Source organism: Coturnix japonica, chromosome 17, assembly GCF_054131305.1.
Source record: "Coturnix japonica strain WE chromosome 17, WE-NBRP24, whole genome shotgun sequence".
Lineage (NCBI taxonomy): Eukaryota > Metazoa > Chordata > Aves > Galliformes > Phasianidae > Coturnix > Coturnix japonica.
This window is the reverse complement of record NC_140679.1, coordinates 15,673,728-15,696,736: the sequence shown is the minus strand read 5'-3', so window position 1 is coordinate 15,696,736 and position 23,009 is coordinate 15,673,728. Positions and strand designations below refer to the sequence as shown.

The 23,009-nt window shown below is 56.4% G+C and overlaps 2 protein-coding genes across 5 annotated transcripts; one reads left to right on the top strand and one right to left on the bottom strand.

The window, feature by feature from the left end:
• Nucleotides 1-38: 38 nt before the first annotated feature.
• RIMS3 (regulating synaptic membrane exocytosis 3) lies at nt 39-12,749 on the top strand. 3 transcript variants are annotated; one of them, XM_015883268.3, is made up of 7 exons: nt 39-2,146; nt 7,862-8,107; nt 8,442-8,583; nt 8,664-8,776; nt 8,976-9,077; nt 9,163-9,302; nt 9,402-12,749. In XM_015883268.3, exons 2-7 carry the CDS (start codon nt 7,888-7,890, stop codon nt 9,612-9,614), a joined length of 930 nt encoding a protein of 309 aa, XP_015738754.2. In that variant the 5' UTR covers nt 39-2,146; nt 7,862-7,887; the 3' UTR covers nt 9,615-12,749. The 3 variants fall into 3 exon arrangements, with proteins under 3 accessions (XP_015738754.2, XP_015738755.2, XP_032304925.2); XM_015883269.3 differs by lacking the exon at nt 39-2,146 and adding an exon at nt 2,830-2,970; XM_032449034.2 differs by lacking the exon at nt 39-2,146 and adding an exon at nt 6,843-7,028.
• Nucleotides 12,750-13,037: 288 nt separating this feature from the next.
• SMAP2 (small ArfGAP2) lies at nt 13,038-22,990 on the bottom strand. Of its 2 annotated transcripts, none has more exons than XM_015883252.2 (10): nt 22,841-22,990; nt 17,207-17,340; nt 16,988-17,073; nt 16,452-16,530; nt 16,005-16,091; nt 15,506-15,587; nt 15,283-15,383; nt 15,006-15,171; nt 14,455-14,777; nt 13,038-14,139 (listed from the first exon to the last, which is right to left on the bottom strand). In XM_015883252.2, the coding sequence occupies exons 1-10, from the start codon at nt 22,941-22,943 to the stop codon at nt 14,014-14,016; spliced, it is 1,287 nt and encodes a 428-aa protein (XP_015738738.1). In that variant the 5' UTR covers nt 22,944-22,990; the 3' UTR covers nt 13,038-14,013. The 2 variants fall into 2 exon arrangements, with proteins under 2 accessions (XP_015738738.1, XP_015738739.1); XM_015883253.3 differs by having other exon boundaries at nt 16,014-16,091.
• Nucleotides 22,991-23,009: the final 19 nt, after the last annotated feature.

Genomic DNA, 23,009 nt, shown 5'->3' with positions numbered 1-23,009 from the left:
TGGGCTTCGTGTAGACGTGAGGCCTCAGGCCTGGCCTTGTGCACAGCCAGGCATGGAGAGCCGCTCCTCAAGGCCCTGCCGGCACAGTCAGAGCCGTTATATGGCGGAGCTGCCTCACTATGGTTCACTGTTTGCAGCCGGTTTCCAGCTATGGAGGTGCAGCTGTGGAGCTTGTTGTGTGCCCTGCGTGGGATGAGGGAGACCGCAGCTGTGTCTGTATGAAACAGGCCGGATCTCAATCTGTTGTGCTTTCAGAGCCCTTAAGGGCTGTGTGCTGGTGGCACCAAAATGCAGCAAACTCACCCCGTTTGATTGCAAATCTTGGAGGTTTGGGGACGTTGATGTTACACAGCAGCCAAGAAAAGCAAGAGATGAGCCACAGCGTTTAGTAACAACTGCTCTCCCCCTCCTGATTCCCACTATAAGCCGGTCTCCTTTTGCTGCACCGTCTGGGAGCCGTGATGTGCACAGCAGCCCCTTGCTGCAATGACTCATTTATAAATCAATTAGCCACAACTGCTGCTGCTCCCAGCTGCACAACAGCCAGCTGTTTCTATGCTGAAGGAGGGCATTGAGTGCAGCACCCACCCCTCCTCCTGCTGGATCCCTTTGCGTTGCCCTGTGCCCGCGATGCTGCATTTCCTTCCCACCTGCTCTTGGTTTCCCCAAGGATCTCAGCCATCTGCAGACACAGAGATGTCCATGTCAGCCTGCTTGAAACAGAGGAGCCAAGAAAAACCCCCACCAACCAACCAACCAACCAACCAACTAAACCCCACAGCAGCTTTTTTTCCACTTGCTGGTTTCTGTGTGATTCCTTGTGGTGCTTTGTTGATTTCGCACTTGCTGACATCTGCTACCTGCTCAACCGGGTCCTCCTGTGCCAGCAATGAGACCCAGGGGGGCTGTTCTGCACACAGACTGCAGCCTCCAGCCGGTTTCTATAGGGCTGGGTTTGTTTGGCACTTAAGGAAATGGGATGATACAGCAGAGGTTGCACTCCTGGCCTTCCTCCCATCAGTCAGCCCTCTCCCATCCCACCTGGCTCCCATTACAGCATCCCTCTGCACTGATCCCAAACCAGCAGTTGCTTTGGGACGAGCATCCCCAAGCAAAGAAATGAGTAAAGAAGAAAAAATCTGGATGTAAATAATGGATTGAGATCCACCTGAACACACAGAGACGTTGCCTTGTAGAGCTGGGAGAATAAAAAGAAGCCATTTGGGGTCAGATGTGGGGGCTCTGTGGTCCAGCAGGGCACCTCCTTTGGGTGCTGAGAGCCCCTGAGCCTGCTGCCCACAGCCCCTGCAACACCATAAAGCTCAGCCCCACTAATCTTCTTAAGCCTCCCTTATGAGAGTAATCACATTAAACAACTCCTTCCTCCGACACGGCACCAAAACGCAAAGGAGAAGGTGGTGGGAAGCCGACAAATCTGAGCTGCTCAGTGAGTTAAGGAGCAGCTTTCCACCATCAAAGCGTTGTGTTTCCAGCACCTCTTCCCCATAAACAACATGCGACCAGATCTGCGCCGTCCCCACAAAGCTGCAGACCCGCTTTGATGCGATTCCCTTTCCCAAAGAGATATTTCCAGCCAGTTTTTTTCTAAATATTACTCATAAAGGCCCCCTCCAGACAACCTCTCTCCCTCCCCGACTTTGTTTATATGCTTTGAATTCTGTTAGGAAACCGGCTCCCTACTTCAGCTCTGTTTTATCCAAGTTTCCATATTTAGTTCTTTCAGCTATTCCTGCTCCTTCCCCAGCCTTCCCGTGCCCGGCGCTGGGACCTGCCGTATCCCAGCCGTGTCCCCACTGCCCCCTTCTTTTGCAGCACCCCGAGGGTATTTTCACCCCATTGCTCTCTGCACCCCATTGCTACCTGCAAACCCCACATCGCTCCCTGGACACCAATAGGATTTTGCCCACCAGCACCGGGACCCCCACACAGTGCAGTGGGGAGTGGAGGACAACCTGAGCCTGCTGTTATTGGAGGGAGAGACAGAGTTAAAGCAGCTGAAGGAGGGTTTCCTCGTGGCACGTGGCTGCCATGTCAAAGGGTGCGCAGGGAACGCAGGAGGAATTCACCATGAGTGAAAAGAGAAGCTGCTCCGGGGGACGTTAGTGTTTGCCTTTGGGGAGCCAAGGTGAGTCCAAGGGCAGCGCGGGACCATCGCAGCCCCCCTGCTCCAACTGCCTCCCTCCTTCAGGAGGAATTGGGGCACAAAATGCACCCCGAGCCCTGGGGGGGGCTGTGCTCAGGCACCAGGCAAAGCCCCCAAATGGTCCCTGTGCATGGGATGGTGGCTGATGATTTGGGGACACCACATCCACAGGGGGTTTATCCTCCACAGCCACCCATGGGCTGACAGCTGCAGGCATGGCCGGAGGCTCTGGGGGTGCTTGGTGGGTGTGGGGCCCGCTGGGGGGCTGTGGGTGATGGGGAACGAGGTGCAGCTGGGGGCTCTTGGTGCTGGTTCTGGATGGCGGAATGGTCAGCTGGACAGCTTGGGGGTCCGACCAACGGGCACAGGGTCTTCTGGCAGCTCTTGGGGTCTGTTTGCCACATACATCATCCTGCTGGCACCTCTTGGCGACACCAGTTGTTGGGTGTGGGGTCTGGCTGGTGGTTTTGGGGCGCAGGTGACACATGACGAGGCTCATATGGGAGCTGCTGAGGTCCGGATGGTGGATGGAATGTCACCGTGGCATCTCAGGGGTCTGAGCGGTGGGCACGCGATCCGATCCGATGACCAACGAGCCCCCCCGGCCGCTGGTGGCACCCAGCAGCGGGCACAGCGCGCTCCCCCGGCCGCCCTCGGGCTGCCCCCAGCGGCCCCGCTCCCCTCGGTTCCTCCAGCTCCTCTCGCCGCCGCCCGCTCCGTCGGGGCTCCCCCGCCCGCCGCTCCCAGCACCCGCCGGGGCCGAGGGGAGGAGCGGGCACGGGCGGCGGCGGCGGCGGCAGCGGTGGGTGAGTGAGTGCCCGGGGGGTGCGGGGCTCCGGGACCCGGCGGGACCGCACCTGATCCGAGCGTCGCGGGCGGCAGCGGGGCCGGGGGGGCGGAATGGGGGCGGCGCGATTGGGGGATGCTCGGGGAAGGGAGGGACCCCCGAAACGCGAGGGCTGCTCAGATTGGGGGCTGCTGGAATCGGGCGCTGCTGGAATCGAGCACCGGAGCTCGGAACCGGCGGGGGCAGCGCTTCCCAGCGGGCTCGGGACCGGGACCGCTGTCCCTGTGCCATCCATCATCCCCGCTGAAAGCCCGTTGACGTCAACCCCGTCCCGTGCCAGCCTGGCCCCGCCGCTGGGGGACACGGGGGCAGCGACCGGCCGAGGCGGGGGGTGAGGGGGGGGGTCCTGCCTGGAGAGGGGGGCTCACATCGCAACCCCCAACCTGCAGAGTGCTGGCACTCACCTCACCTCGCACTGGTGCTCTGTCCATCGGTCCTGCTGTGCCACGTCCATTGGTCACACTGTGCCGTGTCTGTTGGTCCCACTGTGCCCTCTGTGCACACACGACCTGGTGCTGTGGGTGATTCTGAAGGGAAACCCCTTACAGGTTTGCTAAGGAGGGCTGAGATGGTGCTGCAGGGCAGGCAGGGCCCCTCTGGACCCCAGGACCCAGCGCTATGGGGTGGGCCAACATCCATCCCCACGGTGCTGCAGTACACAGGGTTTGGTGAGTGCTGCGAGGAAGCACAGATTGCAAGCAGAGCCCTCAGCCCCAAGCCAAAGGGCACGGCAGCCCTTGGGCTGTGCTGGGTGTTTCCTTCCTTCATGGTGACCGTGGGGTCCTGCAGCTCCCCACATGCTGAGGACATGGCTGGGGTTTGGAGCCTCAGGCCGGGCTGCCACCCCGAGCTTCTGCCTTCCATCCCCAGCACTGTGCCCATTTACCCTGCACCAACACCTCTCCCAAACCAGCCCTTCTGCTGCACCCACTCTCTGTGCCCTCTCCGCCATCCATTTGCTGCTCCATCTCACACCCTGACTCACAGCTCTCACTCCGGCCCCATTTCAGGCCCATCCCTGAAGCTCTGCCTGCATTATGTGGGTAGGGGTGAGACCGCAGAGCCTCCATCCTTCCTCACGTGTCCCAAATCAGGGACAAACCCCCCCACACTCCATCCCCGTGCTGTCACTTCTGATCTCACCTGAGCTGAGCTCACTCCTGCTGTGCCACAACCGTGTGGGAGCATCACAGCGATGCACAATGCAATTCCAGGTTATGAAAACACCAAATCCTGCTTGTTAGAGCCGAGCAGCACGGCACCATCTCCTCGCATCCATTTCATCGTGCTCCAAGATGTTGTTGTGTCACAGCATCTCTAATAGCAGGAAAACAGGCTCACGTTGTCACCATCGTAGTGATTTAGTGCAGGATCGACAGCGTGGCTGCATGGCTGCCTTCCCCATCTGGGGGTCCCACCCTGCTGTGCCATGGGGGTCCCACCTGCATTGGGTTGCTGTGCCATGGGGGTCCCACCTGCATTGGGTTGCTGTGCCATGGGGGTCCCACCTGCATTGGGTTGCTGTGCCATGGGGATATGTGGGACTGGGGGTGTCCTAGAGCCCCTCACCTTAAGCAAGGAGACCCCTGGAGCTGGAGGTGCCGCTTGCTGTTTGCACACATTGGCTGCAGGGTGATGGAGCAAGGAGGGGACACTGTCCCCCAATGGAGCTCTCATGTTGGGTGGGTGCTGGGTGCTGCTGTGGGCAGCTCTTTGCTCCCGCGCTCTGCTGGCATCGCTCCGGCTCGCACAAGTCTTCCCAAAGCAAGCAAGTTTTCTGCTGATCCGTCCAGAAGTGGGGCTGGAATTGTGCAGCCTTCAGCATTTCAAAATCAAACACAACTTTTCTGCAGACGCTGCACCTGACCCGCTGGGCTGTGGGCAGTGCGGGTGCAGCCAGGAGGGACCCCATGCTGCCATATGGGGCCGTCCTCACTGCTCTGCTGCTGCATAGGGAGCTGGAGGGAGGGGAGGGGGTCTATGAGCCCATCCTGGAGCTGCCCCCATGAGCCCAACTCATTGCACTTGAGCATCCCAGGGTGCTTTGATTCTCACCTGAGGGGTCTTCGCAGCCCACATAGGGTGCAGCCCCGGTGGCTCATTTGGCAAAGGAATAGGGAAGGGGGGGGGTCTGCTGGGGGCTGGCTGCCAGGGGAAGGAAATGGGATGTTCTCCGTGAGCTCAGGAGCGGAGCAGGCGCAGCCCTTCCCCTGGAGGAAGCAGCTCCATGAAATATTGATGGGATTCGCGCAGCTCTCAGCGCTGTGAGCTGCATTGCAGAGCTCCGGGCCGTGCGGCACCAAGGCAGAAACTGCTGGGGATGGGAAACGCCGTCAGCAAACGGCCCTTCTGTGCCCATCAGTGCCCGCCCCACTGCGGACCCCCTGGGGGCAGCTCTGTAAGATGGGCAGCCCCATAAGCAGCGGCTCTATGGGGAGCGCGGCCCCACGAGGGGTTTGGGGCTGGGGGCTGAGCAGTGGGGCTGCCCGATGTGGTCCGTAGAGCATCAGTGCCCCCCACCGCAGCCCCACCGGGCGGCTTTGGGTCCTGTGATTCCTCCACGTTGCCGTGGAAACGATGGGATTCAGCGCAGATCTGATTTAACCGCGTGGCAGACGTCACACAGGGACACAGGGAGAGGGACGGTGTCTGGGGGGGGGCAGAGGTGGGAGCCCCCCCCCCACTGACAGGCCGGCTGTGGGGAGGTGCTGTGCCCCCAGCTCCCCATCCCTGTACTGCTGTGAGCCCCTATGGGAGCACCGTGGTACCAGGGGGCTGTGGGTGAGCTGTGCGTTAGGGCTGGAGGAGAAAACCCCACAGCCAAAGTGTGATGTGTGCACAATAGGACCGAGGAACACACCAGCTCCCATATGGGACCGTCACCTCCTGCTCCCTGCTGTCCTTACCTGGGCTGCATTGCGCTGGTTTCCAGCTCAGGTGCTCTGAATGATACCCCTTGCTGAGCAGTTAATCTGCGCTGAGCAACCACCTATAAACCTGAAGCATTTCATTAGAATTAAGTACTTTTAGGGGAAATCGAGCCCTGCTTTCTCCCAAATGCAAGGAGGAGTGTGTGCTGCTGAGCCATGCACAGTGCCCTCATAGCAGCACCCTACCAGGTGGGCTTTCCCCTAAAAGCATGAGCTGAGTGCCCCCACCTGCTGCTGGAGCTCCTCCCGCACAGCCCCAGAGCATGGGGAGCCCCTCTGCATGGGGACAACCAGCCCAGGCCACCCCCAGCCCCCTCTGTGCCCTCCCTGCAGGGGAAAGGCTGCTATGGGGCACTCATTTATCCCCTCCTCTCCCCCCTTGCTCTCCCCGCCCTCCATCAGGGGCTGCTCCCCACCTGTGTAGGGCACCACTCAGCTCAGCCCTCCCTGGAGCCCTTGGCAAAGCGTCATCCCATTTTCCTGTTGTAATTATTGCTGTCGTTGTGGTGGGATGTTTGGGGCAGGGCTCTCCCTCAGCCCTGGGTTAGCATTGGGCTCAGTGGGACGAGCTGTGGCTCTGTTGTTACCCTGGGGTCCCTCAAATGCCTGTGACCCCCATAGATTCCTCATTCCCCCTTTTCCCGGTGTCCCCAGCAGCTCTGTGGTGCCCGCTGCATTCCATGGCATCCCACCCCACCCCATCCATTACGCATCCCATCGCATCTCCCTGCATATCCCACCACATATCCCCCCTCATCCCATCATAACCCGCTGCATCCCACCATATCCCATCTCATCTCATTGCGCCCCATTGAATCCCACCTCACCCCACATCTCCCCCTGCCCCTCTCCATGGCACCGCCCCTCTCCCCCCCCCTCTGGACCACCGCCGCGTGCCCCCGCTCGCTCAGGGCTGGGAGGAGAACTGGGTCAGCCATGTCACCATGGAGATGCTGAAGCAGCGCCGGCACATCCCTGCTATCCACAAACCCGAGCATCGTGCCCAGGCTGCCACCCTCCTCCTCCCATAGCGGGGCTGGGGGCTGCGTGCCGGGCTGGGGGGGCCGGGGGGCGCTGCCTGGTGCAGGTAAGGGACCTCTTCCTATTTGGGGTGTGTGTAGGGTGGGCACGGAACGCGGCACTGAGCTCATGTCGGAGCCATCGCGCATCAGTGCAGGGATGCCACGGCCATGGCATCGCTCCGGGCCCATCAGGGATGTGGGGCTGTGGGTCGGGGCTGTGGGGCATGGGGTGGAGGGGCTGCAGCTGTCGGAATAGCAGCGCAGAGATGAGATACAGGGGGTGGGTAAAGGGGTGCAGTGTTCGGGCCAGGCTATGGGAGCTCTGAGGGGGAGCCGGGAGGGGGGCAGCAAATCCCTCCTCCCCCCGGGTGGGTTCGTTTGCATCTTGCAGTGAAACGATCCTATAGCCACAGTGGCTGGAGGCTGCCGTGCCCCAAAGCTCTGCCTAAACCCAGTGCTGTGCTGGGGTGCTGCTGCGTGATGTTGGTTCTGTGGGTTCCGTGTCCCTTCTGTGCCGTCTCCTTCGTGCTGCTCCATCCCCTGTGATGCCCCGCTGCCAGCTGCCATTCCTGCTCTGTGTTTGTGGCTGCGTCTCTTGAAAGAGAAATATTTTTCCGGGCGCTGCCTTCATCCATTATCCTAAAGTGGCTTCACTTGGCCCGCAGTTCATCATTCACCTCTGCCTGGAAGATGGATGCTCCCATCCCGCCGCGCTTTAAATATTCATGGGGAAGGGAAGCAGTGAGGGCTGGGAACCAGAGCGGTGCTGGGTGTGGGGCATGGGGTGGGGATGGGGTGGGTACAGCCACAGTGTGCCCCATTGCCCTGAGCATCCTGCCCAGCTTAGCACCCCGGGGGTAGCACGGTGCCCCCCTGACCCACCCTGCTGTCCCCACAGCTGATCCCACCCCGCAGCACCCCACCATGTTCAACGGGGACGCCGGCCCGTCGGCGGGCAGGAATGTGGTGCGCAGCTCCAGCATCAGCGGGGAGATGTACAGCGTGGAGAAGAGCGTGCGGGGCAGCGCCGACTCCGTCAGCATCACGGCCAGCAAGAAGCGGCGCTCCAGCCTGGGAGCCAAGATGGTGGCCATCGTGGGGCTGTCCCAGTGGAGCAGGAGCACGCTGCAGCTCAACCAGAGCGGTGAGCACGGCACCAGCCCATCCCTGATCCTCTGTGGCTGCACTGGAGCAATGCATGGCTCCCTATCAGGGCTCCTGCAGTTCTGCCACGGCCTTCCCTGCTCACCTTAAGAGATCCCGATGAGCTGGTGGGTGCCTACAATGACAGTGGTGATGGCATCCTGCCCACCAGGGACTGGCCTGATGGGCAGCAGTGAGGGTTGGGGGTGGCGATGGGGACAGTTTGACCATAGACAGGATGGGGTCGGCACCTGTCAGTGGGACCTGGAGCTGTTGATGTGGGGCTGGGATGGGCCCTGCAGCTCCATGACCTCACCCCACACCTCTAATTCCAGAGGGTGGCCCCAAAAAGCTGCGCAGCAACATCCGCCGCAGCACCGAGACCGGCATCGCGGTGGAGCTGAGGACCAGGGTGACCCGGCAGGGCAGCCGCGAGTCCACTGATGGCAGCACCAACAGCAACAGCTCGGACGGCACGTAAGGACCACCGGCACACACACCATAGTGGCTGGGGGCACCCGGGGCCCTGTTGGCATCTTTTGCTCCATCCCACGCAGGTTCATCTTCCCCACCGCACGGCTGGGAGCTGAGAGTCAGTTCAGTGACTTCCTGGACGGGCTGGGCCCGGGGCAGCTGGTGGGACGGCAGACGTTGGCCACCCCCCCAATGGGTGAGTGCTGGGGGTCCAGGAGCTGAAGCTGTGCATGGCTCCGATGAGTCTTTTCCAATCTTAATGTCTCTTTGACTGGGGCTGCCAACTTGGAGGTGGCTTCTCCCAGTGGCTGGGGACCAACCGAGCCTGGCTCACCTGCAGCGGGAGGTGGGTGCTGTGAGGATGCTGAGTGCAGTGCGTCCCTTCCCCTGCACAGGTGATGTCCACGTGGGCATGACAGACCGCAGTGGGCAGCTGGAGGTGGAGGTGATCCAGGCACGGGGCCTCATCCCGAAGATGGGCTCCAAATGCATCCCCGGTAGGTGACCATGGGGGGATGGGGATGGCTCTGTGCCGGGACAGCCCCAGGAGCTGCTCTGAGTCAGTGCTTCTCTCCACCGCAGCCACCTACGTGAAGGTTTACCTGCTGGAGAACGGCGTCTGCCTGGCCAAGAAGAAGACCAAAGCTGTGAAGAAGAGCTGCGACCCCTCCTACCAGCAGGCACTGCTCTTCGAGGAGAGCCCCCAAGGCAAAGTCCTGCAGGTGACCCCCCCGGCAGTCCCTGGGGTTGGGATGGAACAGGGGGCAGCCACCCGTTGTCCCCCTGAGGGCATCCCTGCTGATGCCACCTCTGCCCCACAGGTGATCGTGTGGGGCGACTACGGGCGCATGGACAGCAAGTGCTTCATGGGCATGGCGCAGATCGTCCTGGAGGAGCTCGACCTCTCCAGCACCGTGGCGGGCTGGTACAAACTCTTCCCCACCTCCTCGCTGGCCGACTCCAGCATCGGGCCGCTGGCACGTCGCCTCTCCCAGTCCTCGCTGGAGAGCTCCACCAGCCCCTCGTGCCCATAGCCGGGCAGGGAGAGTCATCCCGACCCCCAGGACTGTGCGTGGATGGCTGTAAATAACCCATCCTTTTTTTTTTTTGTCCCCCAATTTCTTTTTAATTTTAAAGATCTCCCTCCCAACACGCCCTGCTCCCGGCGCGCTCCCTCCCGGGCTGAGAGCACGGAGATGCCGTCCCCTTCCCTTCCTTCCATCTCGCTCCTTGCCCTGAGAGGAACAGGGAGCAAAAAAGAGACTCAGCAGAAGAAATCCAACTCAGCACTATTTTTCGTTCCAAGGAATGTAGCATCTTCTCTTATGTAGCTTTGCCACGTGCTAACGACACTCACTGCAATACCCGACAGGCTCCGGGACGGGGCGGGCTCAACCCGTTGGTTTCCCATCACCGACCCAGCAGCACCGGTGCCCGTTTTCCTTCCTTTCGGTAACGTTTCACCTGTGACATTGCCAAAGCGACAGCAGCGCACCACGGTGCCCCCAGCTCCCCTCCATCTGGATGGGGAACATCTCAACAGCGGCTCCTGGATGCGGAGTGATGGAGAGGCGCCGAGCAGAGGAGCAGCGCTCGGTGGCGCCGATGGGCGTTTGGGTGTTTGTTTGTTGTCTGTCCCTTGTGTTCCAGTTCTTTGTTTTACAAGCAGCATTCCGGTGCCCCCCTCCCTTAAATCCCCTCCCCTTTGGGGATCGGTTCTTGTAGCAACACCGAGAATGGCGGAAGCTTTCTTCTTCTTTTTTGTTTTGTTTTGTTTTCTGTTTTGTTTCGTTTTGTTTTTGAAGGTGCCTAAATGAAATTTGCTGACAATACTCAGGGGAGACACCACTAAGAACAGCTCTGCTTCCTTCGTGGAATACACGGAACACGAGGACTGTCCCGAAGGATCAGAGTCCGACAGAGAGGAGAAAAACAAAAGGGAAAAAGAAGATAAAAAGAGAAAAAACCCAACCATGACACCAAGAGAGGAGGAACGGAGGATCCCCAGCGCCCCGCGGCTCTGCCTTCCAGCTCCTGGCACACAGCAGGAGGAGCGGAGGGCACAGAATGGACCCTCGGTTTAATGTGATTTGCTTTGGCTCATTGCAAAGGGCATTCCTTGCATGCTGCGAGGAGCAGAGGGTGGCTGGTTGGACCCAGCGTTACACGTGAGGTCACTGCACCTTCCCTCCCCCAGGAAAGCAGATCCAGGCCCTTCTCCTTCCCAGATATTTTCCTCTAGAGAAGAAATGAGCATCAAACAGAAGGGGCACAGTGCTCTGCTCCCTGCCTGGCTCCCACAGCACCCACCTGGGATGTAGAGGATCTCACTGCAGCCCAGCTCACAGTGGGGACAGGAGCCAGAGTCCCTCATGAAGCAATGAGGATGGATGTTACCAAACCAGCCTTGGAGTCCTGGTTCACATCCCAACGATGGCACAGCTGTTTCAATGTGAAGTCCTCCTCCTCCTCCTCCTCCTCCACCATGTTGATGACACAGGGGGTGCCTGGGTTGTGAAGGGGCACCGGTTACAGCCTGGATCTGGAAGGAAGGTTGGAATCCCACAGAAAAAGTCCAGCAAAGGGCACAGGGTTGTCCTGCTGTCCAAGGAACCGCCGCACTGTTACAGCCAACCCTGAGCCAGGACTGAGCACAGCAGCAGCCGGAGCCACCCGGGGCAGCAGATGCCCAGGATGGGGGTCAGGATGCAGCTCTGGTGATTGGAATACCTCATTCTTCCCACCCCTTTCCTCCCATTCCTATTTTCCCCTCTTTTAAGACCCAGACCTTCATGCACTCTGCCACATTCAGGTTATTTTTTTGTTGTAATTGTGCAATGAAGAGCAATTCCTGGTGAATGCATGTGTGTGTATGTATGTGTGTGTGTGTGTGTGTGTGTGTGCTTCCCTGCTCTGTGCCACCCAGACAGCCAAGGAGCAAAGTGAAGGGATGGCACATGGGGCAGCAGCGCCTGCTCTGCTCCCGCACCCCACTGCTGCCCCATAACCCAACCTGGGGGTGATGCAGCCCTCAAAGGAGCAGCTGTAGGGAGCTGAGGACGCTCACACTGCGCTGCCCCACTTGCTGAGGCTTCATGCACTGCACAGGGATGGCTGCGGAGCTGCAGGAGCTGCCCGGGGTTGGGGGGTGAACCCCACATTCCCCTCGTGCAATCCGGGCCCCGTGAATGTTTGTTCGCACTTTGAAGTTGGTGGCCTTGTTTTCTGCAAAGGGCTCGATCTTAACGTGCAGTTAAATCTAATTCACCTTCCCATCGCACCGTCCTTCTGCCCACCTCCAAACCCAACCCTTGAGCAGCTCGGCTGGACAAAGCAGCGCCAGGGCTGCAGGATCTGTCATTAATCTCAGCAGTTTATACCCTTGGTACAACACCAGACCCGACTGGCTGAGGAACAGCCATAAAGGGAGCAGCGGCTCATGGCCAAAATGAAGTTTATCATCAAATACAAGAGAACAGCAGCACTTGGAGCGCAGAGGAAGCAGCGCCTGAGGAGCTCGTGTGTCAAACAAGCTCTGAATTCAGACTCCCAAACTTCAAGATGTGAAGGGTTTTACCTTGGGCTCTATACACACAGCCAATGCCTTTGGAACTTCATTATCCCCCCCTTCCCCCCCGGAGGAGCTTTGCTTTCCATCCCTGCACTACACACATCTCCTGTGTGCATCCCACACCTGATGGGGCTCCTTTGGAGCAGCCCCGCCTGCCTTCACCCCAATGACAGATCCCTAAGTTCAACATCACCACCTTCAAACAACGGCACAGAAGGAGGGGAGGGGGGGGCTGCACCCTGGCTGCGTATTCAAGACAAAGGGAGGATGGGCTTCGATGGGTCCTAGAAGAGGGTGATAGGATTTAAAAGAGAAACAAAAAAAAAACACAGAAAAAAAAAAAAAAGGCGATTTTTTTACTTGTGTTCCGTAGCGTTTTCTATGTGCGTGGTCTTTCTTAATGTCAAACTCCTGTATTTTTGTGGTTTATATGCAGCAGGACTGAGGGCTGTGAGGGCGCACGCTATTTTGTAAGATACCCCGATGCCAGTTTTCCCCAGGAGGAACAAACTGACACACTCACATTTCCATTGCCTTGTAGCTGCATGTACGGTATGGGGCAGCAAGTGACGATGATTAAAGCCAGCTTGAAAACCCCTCTGTGCTTGAGTCGAGCGTCACAAAGCGCCCAGCCACCAAACAGCAACCCCCATAGAACAGAGGCAGGGGGAGGAGGAAGAAATGCATTCCCACAGCAGGAATGGAGCATCGCAGCCCACGGCTGCAGGTTTCTGTTGTATACAGAGCTGTCAACTGACCTGAACTCACCCTGCTGAGCCCGGCGCTGCTCTCCCCCATCTCCCAAGCACTGTCCATGCCCAACATTGGGACACAGATGCCGCCTGCATCCCCCCATAGCGCTGCTATAGGAACACGAGATGGGCAGTGAGGTTTCACCGCAATATTTTATTGTGGGATTTACAGAGGCAGGAAGGAGCAGCCTGCAGAGCTGGGGCTCCTCGCTCACGCCCATGAGTTGAAGCAGTGGTGATCTACCAAAGATGAGAAAAGAAATCTGATCCGCCCACTCTTGTGCCTGAATTCAAATGGCTGAAGCTGGGATGGGGGTGTCGGGATTACATGGGAACAAAAGCAAATATGAAAAAGAGTATAAATTAGGATGTCATCTTAAAAGTGTAAGAAAACTCACGGCGGGCTCTCAGCCCTTGATAAGTTAGAACTCTCCGTTAGTTTAAAAGTTAAATACATCCATACCTCAGATCGGACAGAAAAAGCCACTCTCAAGTGCAAGGTTCACATTCTGACAGCTTGCCCCCACACTGTGCGAGAATCCTGCTTGCTCATGGGGGGAGGGAAGAGGGTCTCCAAATGCCTTTGGTTCCAACGAGGGTTGGCGAGCCAAGCACAGCTCCAAACTCCGCTCGAGGGAAGAGGTAGCAAGGCTCGCTTGCCCCTGGGCTTGGGCTAGGGCTAAAATCCAGTTCCTCAGCACCAAACACCGTTCCCACCCTCTGCTAACTGAAACCCCGACTTAATACTGGAGTTTTTAAGTGGTTCTTAACAGGCCTGAAATGGCAGGCAGTAAGAAGGATAGGTTTCCCCGTTCCTCAGTCACACCTCTGCTAAGATCCCAGGACGTCAAGTGCTACCCAGAAGCGTTAGTGGAGGTTTGTGCAAGGAGGGGGTCCACCCCAAAGTGTGCATTGACTGTGCTAAAATAGAGGGGAGCTCACGTTCTGGTCACCGAGGTCGCACCGTGTCTGACAGTGACGAGGCAGAGGTGGGTCTCAGTTATGGAAAGAGGCTCTGGCCGGGCAGCCGGCCTGAAAGAAAAACCCTGAATGTCTCATGGAGCAGTTTTGAAACGGAACAGAAGGCAAAAATGGTCACAACGTGCGGGATCATTTCCACAGCTGAGTGCTGAGGGACTGATTGCTTCCCTGGGCACCTCCTCCACCCATGGACTGTCCGTATCCCATCACACCGTTGGCTCCGTAGAAGTTCATCCCAGCCATCTGCTGGGTCATCTGCAAAGGGGAGGAGAGGGAAGTCAGAACTTCACCAGGACCTCATAAAGAGATACAGCAAACAGAGGCTTAAATGAGACAAAACAGCTTCACTGAAGGCTACCCTGAAGGTCAGGCTCCACTGCTATCAGCCCAGCAGTCAGACCCACAGAAGCAGACTCCACTTAATGATCCCTGTATACCAGCAGTGTGAGCACACCTCGCCCAGCCCCATAACACAGGCTATAAGAGCACTTTGTCCCATTATATCACAGGCTGGATTCAACCAACACACCTCCTGTGTCCACCCTCAGGTCAGCAGGATCCACACCTCACCTGAGTGATGTTCCACTGAAGCTGCTGTGCTGGCTGCACACCATAGACAGGCTGTGGGACCGCTGCCATGCCAGCTACATAACCAGCCTGCTGTGCAGCCATCATCCCGTTGGGGACACCGATGACAGCTGCCTGCACGTTGCCCACATATCCAGCAGGGATGGCCATGGGGGTCACCATCCCCGCAGCTCCAGGCTGGGCCATCACACCCACCGACGGGGCCATCATCCCTCCCATCATGCTGCTGGATGGGGGCACTCCTGGGAAGCTCGTGTAGGCTGCTGCAGGATACGCCATCTGAGCCGGGGCCATGAACATCGCTCCTGAAAACAGGCAGAGAAATGATGAAGGAAGAAGGGCTGCGTTTGGTTTGCTGTCGGGGTGTGAACGCTGACCTTCAAATCAGACTCACTTGTCTGTGAGATCCAGGCTAAGCAGCTCATCGTGCTCCCCATGAAGGACCACCCACACTCCCACAGCTCTGCCTGACAGCCATCAGGACAGCCCACCCACTCAGCAGCAGCGTGCTGCTCTATTCTGAGCTGCGTTACCTTGCGCAGGCAGCTGAGGTGTCTGAGAGCCGTACAGGGAGAGGATGGAGTCCTTAGAGAGCTGCTTCTTTCCCGCTTCCTCCCCTTTCCCTCCTGGCTCAGGGAACAGATTCAGGTTTTCAGGAACAGAACCGGCACTTCCAGATGTAGGCATAGAACCAGAGACCTGAGATAGAAACAAGCACAGGTGGAGCAGCATCCAGCACAGGGGTGACAGACTGCGACCCCTCCTCTCCAACACCCATCACTTTGGTGAGCGCTGATGTTCCCTTCTCACCTTCCTGGAGTCAGAGTTCAGTCCCACTGATGCAAAAAGATCCAGGTCCTTCTCCAAGCTGCAGGGCCGGCCGTTGCTAAGGGCGCTCGGCACAGGAGCATCTGGGAGAGAGAAGGAGGTGACAGGAAGGTAAGCGAGCCATTAAAAGTACATGGAATTCAGGAGACCAAACACTGCACTGAGGGTCACTACAATGAACACAGTCAGGCTGGGGGTCTCTTACCAAGTCCAAGCAAGTCTATGATGGGCTCAGGAGATTTGGGTGAATTTTTCCTCGACTGCTGCGTTTCTTCTTTCTTTTGAGGCTGAGGAAAGAAGAGCAGAAGTCTGGTTCAAGTCATCTTTTAGCTCTGATGTATCAAGGCTTTAAGGAGATTAAACCCTTCAACATCCCTCCCCCCCCTCTGGACAAAGAAGTATTACAAAGTTCTTTGTCCCATTATATCAATATGAATATGCACGCTCTAAACCAGAGAAAAATAACAGCCCAGGTCTGAAAGCCAAGCAGGGAGTAGCTGGATTCCAATCTGCCCATGCTGCAAAGCAGAGCACATCTGGTCAGTATCTGCCTGAGAGGTGAAAAAACAAGCTACTGCCATTAGTGTGACTCAAAGCATCCACTGCTATGACTGAGGCCTGAAAAAATGCTTCCATATGAAGCTGGATTGCCTCCGTGTTCTGTGTGAGAGCAGCCCACAACTGACCCGCAGCCATAGGCTTACCAGCTTCACCTTCTCAAAGATGATGGGTTCCAGCTTTCTTTCTGATACTGGCTCGTTACTCTTCTTCCATTTGTCATCCTTTTCTTTCTGTAAAGGCAAACACTGATGTGAGGCTCAAAGCTCACAGCATCACATGGAGAAAATATGAACCAGGTTTTATTTGCTGTTGTCAACCTAAAGGACCCCCATCTTTTACCCACATCTCAGGCTCCCACTGAGGGCGCAGTGTGGACAGACCAACATCTGAAATCAGTTCTGCTCTAAGCATAGAGTTGGACAAATGACCTTCAGAGGTCCCTTCCAAATTCAGCTCTGCACCTGGCTGACCTCACATAGGAGATCAGTCACTAACACAGGAAACATTCACACCTATTTTCATGCACTCACCACTTACTCATGAGACAAACCTGCACTTAGCTTCAGGCACACAGGAGATGAGGGACTCACCCTGTACGTGATGATGTCAATGCTTCGGTCCATGTATTTCTTCTTCTCATACTTATCACGGATGAAGCCTTCCACAGCTCTGCGAGCAGCTTGTTAAAGACAAACAGCTCAAGAATGGAAGATGTGCACAGCACTGTTTGACACGTGGCTACGAGGTACAAGCTGTAACTAAACTAATGGCTGCCTGACGAGCACTTCCAGCAGTAACTTAAAATAATACATAGTTCCAATGACTTCAGCTACTCAATTTTACCCCTCTGGGCTGTTCCAAGCATGACAGTGCTAGAAAAAGTACATCAAAGAAGGGCTTCATTTCCACTGCCCTATTTTTCCTTCGCTGTATATTTACTTTGACCATCAGCTAAGAGCAGACCTGTCATCAGTGCAAGAGACAGCGGTCAGAAATGGCTCCTATCCCTGCAATGCAGGAGCTCCTTCTCACAGCTGATGCCCAGACATGAGAAGCAGAACCTCCCACACAGGGAGGGCAGCTTTGAAATGAGATGGACGCCCCCCCAGCAGCAAAGAAAGGATGCTGATCCGTCTGAGGCCGCCTGAAGTTCTCGGGCAGGAAGGCTTCATAAAGGCGATTCGCTTTTCCGTTCCCCATCTCCTGCATGCACTGCAATGCAAAAGAAACCTTGAATGATCCACCCGCGGCAGCCAGGAGGCACATACAGGCTTCTCAAGTCCGCTCTGCACACAGCAGCCCCTCTTGATGCTTTTGCTGTAGCTTCCAGGCTAGAAACCCTCACCTGTATTTGTTCCTGTGTCCACTGGTCCAGGTTGACAGACTTCACCCTGGATATGTGGACACCCAGGTTCCTGTGGATGCCAGCGCAGCGAATGCAGATGAAGATGCCGATGTTCCAGGATGCCCATCGTGGTCCTGCAAAGAGATGTGGGTGTTCACAGCATGCAGCCAACCCACAACTGCACCCAATGAACCAGGACTGAAGAACCCAGGGCAGAGCTTTGAACCAGACAAGTTCAGGGTGCTGAGAGATCACCTCCCATAGTCCTCTATAGGAGCTACAGGTGCTGCTGCAGAAGGGGGGACTCAGCCATTCCTTGCCATAGTTCAAACAGGAAGCCTCAAAGCAGACGATGCTGCGGTGGGAGGAGGGAAGAGGAGGAAGTGGCATTTCAAAACCCTATAAAAGCAGCAGAGCATTTCACAGCCATCCAGCTATGGGTCCAGGTTTGATGGGGCTGAGCAAAGTCACTGCCCTGCCCAGAGCAGCTCCCAGCTCATCTTCACTGCTCCTGAACACCACCATGTGAAGGCCTGCCAGTAGGATTAAGCACGAGATTCAAGGTTAGATTTAACTGTAGATATATTTAGCTTTCACAGGGCTAAAAGGATTAATAGTCAGCTAGATACCCCATCAGGGCCGGGGTAATCAGCTCAGCTCTGTCACATGGGCCACCACCACCTCCCACCCGGTGAGCTCTGTGCCCTCTGATCGCAGTGCAGGATCCGGAGCAGCCAGGGCTGAGTGCTGGGATGTGGCCGCAGCAGTTTGGGGTGGTGGGGTCACCTTGATGGCCAGGAGGACAGAGGGCAGCCCTGGGAGCTGGGTGTGCTCACCATTAACTGTGATGCTACGGCCATGCATTCTCTGCACGTTTCTCACGCAGTGGCTGGTCCCACAGGCAGGTGCCGGCTGTGCAGATGCAAACAGCCTCCCACTTCCCCTTTTGAGGCCACAAGGAAGGAACCCACTCTGCAAATCCCACCCAGTAGCTGCGTGGGGGCAGAGCTCTGTTCAGCCATCCCACACAGTCACAAGTCCTATCTTCAATGTGGCTGATGTACACGAGGCCCCAGGTGAAAGCATTTGAAGAAGCAACTTCAGTCGTGCTACAGCCTCAAACAAAACCCCACTGAGGACTGCAATAGAGTTGGGGATCCTGGCACTGCTGAGCGCTGCCTCCTCGTGCAGCCTCAGGGCCCCATGGCTCTCAGTGAGAGCAGAGGGCAGCACGAGCTCAATGCACATTTGGCTTCGACCACCAGAGAACAAGCAACCCCTGCACAAACACACTCACTGTTATAAAAGCAGTTCCCTTTGGGCAGGCAGCCCTATTGCAGAGAACTGAATGCAGCTCTCAGTGAGGACACATCAGCTGCTGGAGCAGAGCAGCTGTATGTGAGGAGCTCTGCTATGCAGGCAGTGCCCCCACCAGCCAACTGCACGGCCTGCTTTATATCCAGCACATCCAAACAAGTGCTGCACAGCAAGCTGCCCACACCAGCAGCCATGCCCAGAGCAGCAATGCCTGCAGGGACCTCAACCTGCCCTGCTGCAAAGGCTCCCATGTCCCCTTTAAAGCCAAGCTCAGCCTGGCCAGTGTGTTTCACATCTCTATCTTCACATGGAAATCACAGCCTTGAGTGGCTTTAACCAAGGAATCTCCAGTGGATTCACAGCTCGCCCTTTACTCAGGCATTCCATTTTGGCTCGAGCTGCTCCTACAAGTTTCTCCAGCAATAACCCTCCAGAAGGCATTTAAAAATAAAACAGAAATTGGCTGCAAAGCCACCACTCTGCTGAGAAAAGGGGGGGGGATGGAAATCAGGGTAAAATAGATGCTTTGACAGGCAGGAAGGAGAGCACAGGGCTATGCAGAGCCTGGTGAAACCTCCCCAGTGCAGTGCAAACCAATGGCTGACATGCAGGGTCCCTGCATGGGGCAGAGCAGAGGAGCCCAACTGGAGCTGGGATGTGAACCTGCAGCCCCTGCAAACAGAACAGGGGCTGAATGCAGGGATGGGGCAATGCTCCCTCCATCCCCCCATCCCAATGCTCTCCCTGGGAGACCCCAGCAGTGAGACATCCTTCCCTCTGAGCCTTGTGCAGCATCAGGGCATCTCTCAGTGAGTCCAAGTCGGAGCCAAAGGAGGGAACAGCCAAACATCCAGCAGCTTCCTTCCACCCGCAGCTTCCTCATTCTGGAAGGAGATGCTTGACAACTTACTGACATTCATTCCGTTCATAGAGAAGCGATGACAAAAGCTGCATTGCAAAACAGCTTCCTCTGCTCTCCAGTGCAGATGGCTGTTCTGCAGCTCAGCACTTATTTAGGGGGAAAACGAGGCTGGTTCTGCTAACAAGTGGACAGGATGGTTAACAACAGTGGCAGGATCTCCTGGTTACAGCTACCAGCACCACTGGACAGTGCCCTTCTGAGCTGCTCCTTGCTATCTGTCACCATAAAGGATGAAACATTCATAACAAGGGGTATAACTGAGCACTGACTGTGATGGCCCAAAGGCAGCACAGGTGAACCCAGCTCTGCAGTCAGAGTTCCAAAGCAGCTGCTCACAAAGCTCCACCTGCTCTGCCCTACATCCCTTGGGACACACGGAGCAATCATTGCTCTGGACAACCTGAAGGAGACCAAAGCTATTCTCGATTCAGGCTGCTTTTGATAACCTACTTGTATACTGAAAGACAAATTACCTTAAGTCTGCAGAGGCACGAGCTCCTGAAGGCCTGCTGCCTTACGTAACTCATCTGGCAGTTACTATAGGAACAAACTTCCAAAGTTACAGCGATGATGGGAAAAAAATCACATGGCATTTTTTGGGCCTCCGATTTACACCCGTTGCTACACAGACACTCACACAGCCCCAGCTGGCAGAGAACAACAGCATTAAAATAGACACAGCTTGCCAAGATGCCCTCCACTCCGAGGAGCAGCTTTGTGACTCAGCTCTGCCCACCCTCTCCTAAAGGAGAACTTCCAGTATCTCTTTACTAATCACAAACCAATTACAATCTGGGTTTCTGAAGCCCGTTGCAGGTGAACAGAACTCATCATCGCCAGCTCTGCTCTCCCACAGTGATTAGTTTAATCAAGCACTTTTATTTCAGACGTTCCAGGTGCTCCTCAGTAAAAGCAACATGAAGGGAGCATCTGTGATTCAATATCCTGCTGATGGAGGACCTGAGTCACAGCAGGATTTATTGGATATCTGCAATGTGTTTTATGTTAATACTCACTCAGTGGACTGACCCAGCTGCCCTCTGTTGGATGTCCCTGCTCCCTAATGGACCCACCACAGCTTCCATTCCTATCCCATATACAACCACCACCCTGTGGGCCTCAGCAAAGCTCCATCCCTCCTTCCAGGTACAACCAGTTGAATGATTAGGTCAGGGTTCAGGCTGGGTTTGTTAACAAATCCATCAAATCACTGCGGTTATGAGGAGAAGGCGATCTGAGAGTGGAACCACAGCTGTCCTGAGAATAGAGGAGGCTGAAGGGGTGAGGAAACAGCCAGGATGGTGGGGCAGCTGCAAGGCTTGGTGGGCACTCCTCAATGGGGCTCAATGGAACCGACCGAGAGCAGCCTGCTGGGTGGGAGGGGAGAGCAGAAAGGAATGGTTTGGGAGAAGGAGAGAAGCAAACAGCATTAGCTCTGTGTTGTACAGATCCAGCATGTAGATTGAGTCAGAAACACTGAGGAGAACCCGGCTCATTGAGGTGTTACTCAACACAAGGCAGTTCCTGGTTACTGGAAGGCACTTAAGTCACATCCAATTTCTTGATTGCACCACATCCACGTCACTGCCCGGCCCCAGGCTCACCCTCATCTTCAGCAGTTTGGCATCTGACAATTGCCAACGCAGTCACACACTGATATCTCACACACGTGGCACAACAGCTCTAAGAACCAACATGCCAACAGGAGGGATCCCACACCCCAATGGCTTATTCCTCTTGTAAGACATCACACTCAAGCAGCAAAGGCCTTCAGATTATGAGGATGCTGTGCCAAGACTCCATGCTTCTGATCATGGCTCCTGAGTGCATAGAGCAGCACATGCAGACACACCTGCCTGTTCTCTTTCAGTCACATCACCCTCTGTCCCCACAGTCAGCACCACCAGCAGCTTTGCAATGCAAAGAGGAAGAAACACACCACACACCCAGCCCTGCTTCCTCAAAAACAAGAGCCTCTAACCACATCACGCTGTTTGTTGCTGCAGAAGCAGAACCTCCCTGTGCTCCTCTACCACTTTCCCTGCTTCTATTTCACCTCCAACAAATCACACGTGGGCAGCACCGAGGAGCCCATAGGGATGCCCATGGGAGCCAAACTTAAACACACAGGGGGTCTGTGAGGGTACGTACGGTTACTGGCACGGCAGGTACTGAAACCTCATTTAGATCTCTATATAGAGTTAGGAAAAAAAATACAGTAATGAAACCCAGCAAGCAGTTAGGTCATTGGGAACACGCATAATGGAAGTGTGGGTGGCATCTGAACAGGCTCTGCTGTGTGTCATGCGAGCTCTGAAACGCTCAGATCAGGCAAATCAGTGCGAGATGCAGGAAGCTCAGCACAGCAGCACAGCCAGGGCTCACAGTCAGTGCTTTATAAGGCACTGAGTGAGCTGCAGGGCTCCTGTCCTGCCTTCCTGCTGTGAGGCTCAAGCTGAAATCCCAGTGATAAAGTGGGGAGCGGCAGCACAGCATGGAGGGCTGCAGGAGAGCAGTGGGAAGCGACCTTGTCAGGAAGGTCTCAATGCAACAGAAGTTGCTCCCCCAGCTTCGGTGCTAACGTTAAACTGCCATTAGTGACTGATGCACAGCCAGGAGAGGCTGCATCGCCGCACCAAAGCCAGACGGGGGGTGATAAGAGGATCTGCTCCCACACTGTGTACATTGCCTGTGTACAAGCTGCGATAAGGCAGCTGTGTGTGTCCTTGAACCAGCACAGGAGCCAAGAGATAAGAGACACACAGCAAGGAGCAGCCAGCACTGCCATGTCCAACCGATATAGAGCAGCACAGCACATTGCTGGGGGGCCACAGAGCTCAGGGCAGCACATAGAGCCTGATGTGAAGCATTAGGGCTCACCTAATGCTGTTAGAGGGCACTGCAGCAAGCAGGAGAGCTCCTGGCAGCCCATAGGGAGCCTGCAGCCCTACAAACAGCTCACCCTATAGGAGCAGCAAGCAAAGCATCGCATAGCAGGGAGCAGAGCAGCGCTGCCCCCATATAACCCCCCTATAGCCCACATATAACCCCCTATAACCCACATATAACCCCCTATAACCCCCCTATAACCCACCTATAGCCCCCCTATAGCCCACCTATAACCCCCCCTATAACCCCCCCTATAACCCCCTGTAGGGCCTCAATGCTTCTCTATGGGGCTCCATTGATGTGTGGGGTTAAAACCATTCGCCCTTTTTGCCTTTTTCCCCCTTTATTCCCCTTTATTTCACCTGCTCTTCATCCATTCCCCCCTTTTCTCCCCCCCATTCTCCCCTATTACCGTCCCACCTCCACACCCCCCCCCCCCGTTAGGCCTCTCCGACCCCCTCAAGGCCCGGTACCGCCCATTCACCGTTACTCCCCGGTGCCGGTACCTTTAGCCTGGCAGTCAGCACAGTACTTGTTGTCGTCCATGCTCAGCAGGCTGCCCAGCACGGCCTGGTACCGCTCCACATCACGCACCGATTTACCCGTCATGGCGCGGCCGCCGCTGCCCGCCCGCGGGTCACGGCGCCGCCGTCGTCGTCTGGACCACCCGCTACT